Source organism: Aquarana catesbeiana, linkage group LG05, assembly GCF_042186555.1.
Source record: "Aquarana catesbeiana isolate 2022-GZ linkage group LG05, ASM4218655v1, whole genome shotgun sequence".
Taxonomy (NCBI): domain Eukaryota; kingdom Metazoa; phylum Chordata; class Amphibia; order Anura; family Ranidae; genus Aquarana; species Aquarana catesbeiana.
Genome location: NC_133328.1, coordinates 405,115,016 through 405,121,899, shown reverse-complemented (window position 1 = coordinate 405,121,899; position 6,884 = coordinate 405,115,016). Strand labels below are relative to the sequence as shown.

Below are 6,884 nucleotides of genomic sequence, written 5' to 3'. Positions count from 1 at the left end.
TTTGATTTTGTTAAGGATGTTAAGCTGAAGCTTAGATCAAGCAGTCTTTGAAACAAACTGCTACAATTCTATTTCAAGCTGATGCAAAGGGACTATACAAATCAGATCTTGCAGGGACTTTCCAGGAAACCAGAGCCTGATGGCGCTGAACTGTATCTGCAGCCGCCAAGGTCAGCCTGGGATGACAAATGGCTTATGTAGCTTCTCTTGAGGCGAAGAGGTGGAGCTTTCTGCAGTTATCTGAATGGTGTGTCCTGTACCATACATGTTATGAAACTCTCCTGCCAGACCTCTTCATAGAAACTGAACAGGAGCTGAGATTTCCAGATAGTGCCTGCAGTCGTAGCAGAGGGTGCTTTCCATTCCAAGACTTTAGAATCTGCAACAGCATTCAGCTAAACACCTTTACTTACCTCTTTATATTCTTTCACTTTAACTTGTCTTATGTACCTGAACTGGACCCCTCTTAAACTGTCACATTTTATATGTTTTGAGGGGGGAGGGACTATTAACCTGGCTTCATGGATCGCCCCCCCAAAAAAAACACATCTGGTTTGCTACTCAAGATTACAAAACCACATTGCTTTTGGGAAAGTGGGGTTGATTTACTAAAACTGGACAGGTCAAATTTGGTGCATAGAAACCAATCAGCGTCTATGTTTTTTTTTTTTCGAAGCTTAATTGAATAAGCTGAAGTTAGAAGCTCATTGGCTACCATACACAGCTGCACCAGATTTTACACTCTCCAGTTTTAGTAAATCAACCCCTGGGTTCTATAGAAAGCTATGTACGATTGCAGACAGGGCTTAAAGTGTAGCTCCACCTTTGCAGACAAATTTGAGAAACCCCCACTATGTTTGTTTTGGGTTCCTATTCACACATCATATTTTGAAAAAAAAAAAAAAGAGAGAAGTGTGTCTTCCCTTTTTAGAGTTTTATACATAAATTTGTCCCAAAGAAACAGCTAATGTGACCCTAACAGACAATGAAGGAGGTTTTATTTTAACGTGTATTAACACATAGGGGGAGATTTACTAAAACTGGTGCACACAGAATCTGATGCAGCTACGCATGGTAGCCCATTGGCTTCTAACTTCAGCTTGTTCAGTTAAGCTTTGACAACAAAACCTGGAAGCCGATTGGTTACCATGCAGAGCTGCACCAGATTTTGCACTTGCCAGTTTTAGTAAATCCCCCCCCCATCATGTACCGCTTAAGACTAGGGGGCATTATTTACTCAAGCTGGAGAGTGCAAAATCTGGTGCAACTCTGCATAGAAACCAATCAGCTTATAGTTTTTCTTTTGTCAAGGCTTAAATGAACAAGCTGATTGGCTACCATGAACAGATGCACCAGATTTTGTCCACTCCGGTTTTAATAAATCTCCTACATCACGTACCACTCAAGACTAGGGGGCGTTATTTACTAAAGCTGGAGAGTGCAAAATCTGGTGAAGCTCTGCACAGAAACCAATCAGCTTCCAGTTTTTTTTTTTCGTCAAAGCCTAATTGAACAAGCTGTTAGAAGCCGATTGGCTACCATGCACTGCTGCACCAGATTTTGCACTCTCCAGTTTTAATATATCTCCCCCATCACGTACCACTCAAATCTAGGGGGCATTATTTACTAAAGCTGGAGAGTGCAAAATCTGGTGCAGCTCTACATAGAAACCAATCAGCTTCCAGTTGTTTTCTTTTTTTTTTTTTGTCAAAGCTTAATTGAACAAGCTGATGTTAGAAGCCGATTGGCTACCATGCACAGCTGCACCATATTTTTCACTCTCCAGTTTTAGCAAATCAACCCCAATGGGTGCACATCTAGTTTACAACTAATAATGGAGATATGCCAGCATGGTAAATGATGCTAATAACTATAAAGATGGTGCTATCCCAATTTTGCAAACATGGAAATACACATTATAATTGCTATAATTGGCATATACCTCTGTATTTTACTATTATCATGGCTAATACACATTGAAAAAAATATGTTCAATTATTAAGAACAGAGCCTCCTATTCCTAAAATGTATGGGCAAGCGAAAGTAAGCCATTATTTCCTATGCATCTATTCTGATGTTAACTGTGCGACTATCACTCTGTATACTGAATTCTTAGAAATTTCCTAGACAGCAGAACAAGCTCTGACAGTCGCTCATTACTTGGAGGAATGGCCTGCCAAGATTTTATTTCCCTACTTTCACTGTACGTGTTCAGAATAGGAGCTACGCTGTTAACATTTTGGATACTTTTTTTTTTTTTTTTCCCTGACTACAAGCACCAATACTGTTCGTTTCAGTCCATAGCTCCTCCTCTGCAACAGTCACAGCACTAGGAAGACTCAGCAGCTCAAAACACATGCATGCACAATAATAAAGACAAAAACCAATCAAAATTTAAGGGTTCAGTTCCAGCTGATTTTATTTCCTTTAAAAAAAAGTTTATTTACAGAAGTATATCAACAATCTGACAGGCAGTGAAATAAACATGGTTAGCTGGCATGAAGATATTGCCTCAAATCTTTTGTTTTGTGGCTTGATGGTTAAGACAAAAAAAATTATTTCATACGGCATATTGCACAGGATGGATTACAAAAAAGTTGTTTTAAAAAATTATGTTAAAAACAGAAGCTACCTCATTCGGCAGAAGTTCTAGTGCCTGTCGTTTAATACATACATAAACACACAATCTTTTTTTTTTTGTCTTTTTTTTTCTTATTATAATAGACTTAAATGTACAAAGATGTTTTCACTTTCTTTTTTTTTTTCTTAAAACACAATAGCTAGAAACCTGAATACATATGCTATCATCATGCCAAAAGAGACTAAAACAATCATAGTTTAGCGACAAGTATAAAGGATTAAATAGTCAAATACGAGAATGAAAAACGCAGTACATAGTGTCGCGAACTCAAATCGGCATTTAGATAGGTCCAGTGGTTTAAAACGGCACGGTTTTTTTTTTTTGTAATATAAAAAAGTGCAAAAAACGTGTTCTAGAAGTTAAAGCTACAGGATCCCTTTTTTTTTTTTTTTCTTTGCTTACAATGTGCACTTGGTTGCTTTTAAAGCATCTGAATACAGACTAGCTTAGTTAACCCATTGGAGCTAAAAGGGACATCTACAATATGTGCTCCCCAGCAGTAAAGGGCTACAAAAAGCAAGCATCTGATAATACAGGAGATTGGCGTAGCATTAGAATAAAAAAAAAAATAATAAAATAAAGCGGGTGGCCCAATGTTCTACCCCTGCGTTTACCTACTGGAAACAGGCAAATAAACATTGCTCCTTTCTTCTCCTCGAAGTTTTAACAGTGCCCAACAAAACGTGCTTGCCAATATTCCACTATGGAGGTGGCTGCACAATACCATAAAGTAAAAAATAAAAAGTACAGATATAAAGAGCTATATAAATACTACACATGATTATTAATACAGAGGAATTTTTTTTTTTTTTTAGTTTTCAACCGACATACAGTGTATTAGCAATACTCTGGAGGTGCAAGTGCACTAGGCTGGAAGGGATGCTGTGACTTTAAGAAGCCTGCAGATTGAAGTGTGTAAACATGGAGTAAATAGGCTGGTTTCACTTTTTTTTTTCTTTTTTATTAATATTATTTGTTTTTTTGAGATATCAACCAGCCTCCCTGTTTGTAGTTTTGTCAGGAAAAAGTCAGAACTGCAATTGACACCGGTTAAAACACCCCCTTTATATATTTTTTACAAAAATACACTGAGAAAATAATCAAACGTTTTCATCTCTCTTCTTTCTTTTTTTTTTTTGTTTTTTTTTTAAAAGTGTCAAAAGTCTACATTTAAATATAAAAAATTAAAAGTTAAAACTCTAGCCCTTCAGTGAAGGAGACATAAAAAACGGTGTGGATTTGGGGAAATGGGAGGGGGAAAAGATCTACTAAAAAAAAAAAAAAAAAAAAATAGATATATATATATATATAAAATAAAAAGGTAAAAAAAAAAAAGTTTGGCCAGTATAAATATGTCCACATATAAAATGATATCTGATTACATTTACAAAAGGGGTGAAGAGGAGGGGGGCTTTATGGATCACCAATGAGAAAGGGAACCCAAAAAAAGAAAAACAGTCTTTTCATTTACATCTACTGAGTAAATAAACATACATACTCTGAGAAAAAATTTGGTCCTGAATTATTTTGTTTAGTCCAGCACAGATTTGAGTTGCGTTTGAATCCTTGAAGAGTTAACAAAAAAAAAAAAAATGAAAAAAAAAAGCTGGTGATTTTTTTTTTTTTTTTCCTTAGGAATCAAACATAGCGCCATCTATCTGCTTTATATTATCCTAACACTAAAAAACTGTTCAACAGTCTTACAGAAACCTTAAAAAGATAAGACAGAATAACATGCTATATTAACCCACCAGTGAAAGAATCCAACACCACCGCCGTTCTGGGCGAAAGACAATCGCCCTATTTTCACCCCCCCCCCCTCCCCCCGGTACCACATAAATATGTAACTTGGTGTAGTTCAAAAAAAAGAGCTGTCTTACTTCCCAAAGTAGTGTCCTTAAGAAAAAGTCCATTTTTTCTTGGATGATCAAAAAAAAAAAAAAAAAAAAAAAACCTAGGTGACCCAAAGGGTTGCCATATCCTTCTCCGAACGTGCAAATCCATTACAGTCTGGTAACGACTACAGAAATGAATAAAAAGGTAAAACGCTTCCCGCATCCAAGGAAAGTGATCTGTGGAGGTCTGGTGGCCCCCCCTTTATAATAAAAATGTATCAGTTTTTTTTCTCTTTGTGCTCCTTCCTTCTCCTCTCCTTTTTGGAAGGTAAAAAAAGCTGCACTGGCTTTTGGAAAAAAAAGGGGGGGGTGACCGCTCTCTCTCTCCCCCCCCCCCCCATCATCTCTGAGAACTTGTCGCTGTGTGCAGCCCCTATAAGTGCCTTCTTCACTGTTTTTTTAAAAAATAAAAAGGAACATCTTCTGAATTTTTATTTTATTTTCAGTTGTCCCCCAAGCAGGGATTCGAACCCACGAAGCAGCCCTTGAAAGCTTTGACTAAGTCTGTTTCTCTACCGACTGAGCTATCCGGGCTGGAAAAGTGGAGAATGAGGCAGAGCGGGCACACGTCCCTCCAAAGGAGCCCGTGACCTGTGTGCTGTGCGGGCGGGCTGGCTGGCGGGCGGACAGGCGGGAACTCCCCTCCTATTAGATTCTATATATAACAGAGAATGTCGGCCGGGCTCAGTAGGTGAACACCAGGTTGGAGATGCTGGACTCCAGCCAATCCCCGGAGATCATCTCGCTCACCTCCGGGGTACAGTAGTCCGGGAAGTCGAAGTGAGAGCCGGAGCCGGCCTCCAGGTTAAAGTCCAGGTCCCTGTCCAGGGCCGAGGTGCTGAAGCCGCCGCCTCCTCCTCCCAGGGCCATGCTATCGAAGCCGGGGCTTGGGTTGAGCTCCAGGAACTCGTCTTCCAGCTCTTCGTCCGAGGAGGAGGCCGGGGAAGAGGACGAGGAGGAGGCTGAGGAGGAGGAGGAGGAGGAGGCGGGAGAGGAGGAGGCTGAGGAGGAGTGAGGTGATCCCGGAGAAGTGTTGAGGGAGCCGGCTCCATCCTCGTACAGGCTCAGGGGGTCAGTGGCCTCAGTGCTTAGTGTAGGACTGGCGGGGACGGCCATTGGTGAGGAGAAGATATACAGACGAGGTTTGGCCTTCTTATTGGTGGCGGGAGTCCGGGACTTGTATAGGGAATGATGGTCCAGGACACACGGCTGTTCAGGCACAGCTTTCCCCCCTAGTAGAAGCTTCGGCTTGCTGCACAGCTTGGCCCCCCCACCTCCTCCTCCTCCTCCGCTCTTCTTCACCGCAGGCTTCGGGCTCCCGCAGCCCTTGTCCCCCCCACCTCCGCCGGCCTTGGAGCCGCTGCTTCCCCCTCCTCCGCCACCACCGCCGCCGCCGCCGGCCTTCACCTTTTTCCGGGGCCGGTACTTGTAGTCCGGGTAGTCGGCCATGTGCTTGAGGCGCAGCCGCTCGGCCTCCCTGATGAAGGGGATCTTATCCGTGTCCTTTAGCTGCTTCCATCTCTTCCCCAGCCGCTTGGAGATCTCAGCGTTGTGCATGTCCGGGGATTGCTCCATGATCTTCCTCCGCTCGATCTGAGACCACACCATGAAGGCGTTCATCGGCCGCTTGATGTGCCCGCTCGGGGTCTTACACCAGCTCGGGTCGTCAGCTTTCCCCCCGGTGGAGGCGGTGGAGCCCGGGGTAGGGGACGAAGCCATGTCCAGCTCCAGGCCGGCGCCGGACTCCGAGCTCTCTCCGGCCAATAATGCCTCGGTGTTCTCGGCGGTACCGCTCTGCTGAACCATGCTGGCTGAGGGTGCTGGGGGCATCCAACAACGGGGACTCTTTACTGGCCCCTCCGGCCACCGCCAGCCATGGTGTGTCTCTGTGACTTTATTAGAGAGGAGGACTGGGAGGAGGAGGAGAAGAGAGAACGCTCCGCTCCGGGACGAAGAACAACGTTCATATAGATCCGGCCAGGAGCAGTCCTGAGTGTACACTGCTATGTATAGACGGCATGTATGTGCACAACACTGAGCCTCCTCACACTGCTAACAGCTCGCTTCTATTCCGCCTCGCGTCCCTTTATCCCTTCCCCGAGCGCGTCTCCGCCAATCCAGGACTGTTTCCAACGCTCACTCGTGCCAAGCTCCGCCCGCCCGCTCCTCATTGGCTGGGAACGCGATGCAATAATAATCACCGCGTGCAATGAGAAGCTCCAGAGCTGACCTCATTCCGATTCACACACAGCAAACTTTCCTGCGAGGCCGGGGGAGAGAGAGAGCGAGAGAGATGTGTGTGTGTAATATATATAGATCTATAGGTGTGTGTGTGTGTATGTGTGTGT

At 43.3% G+C, this 6,884-nt stretch overlaps 1 protein-coding gene across 1 annotated transcript; it reads right to left on the bottom strand.

The window, feature by feature from the left end:
* Positions 1–2,393: 2,393 nt before the first annotated feature.
* On the bottom strand, positions 2,394–6,639 carry SOX4 (SRY-box transcription factor 4). The gene has a single exon (XM_073631145.1). It carries the CDS (start codon positions 6,364–6,366, stop codon positions 5,221–5,223), a length of 1,146 nt encoding a protein of 381 aa, XP_073487246.1. The 5' UTR covers positions 6,367–6,639; the 3' UTR covers positions 2,394–5,220.
* Between the last annotated feature and the right edge of the window lie 245 nt (positions 6,640–6,884).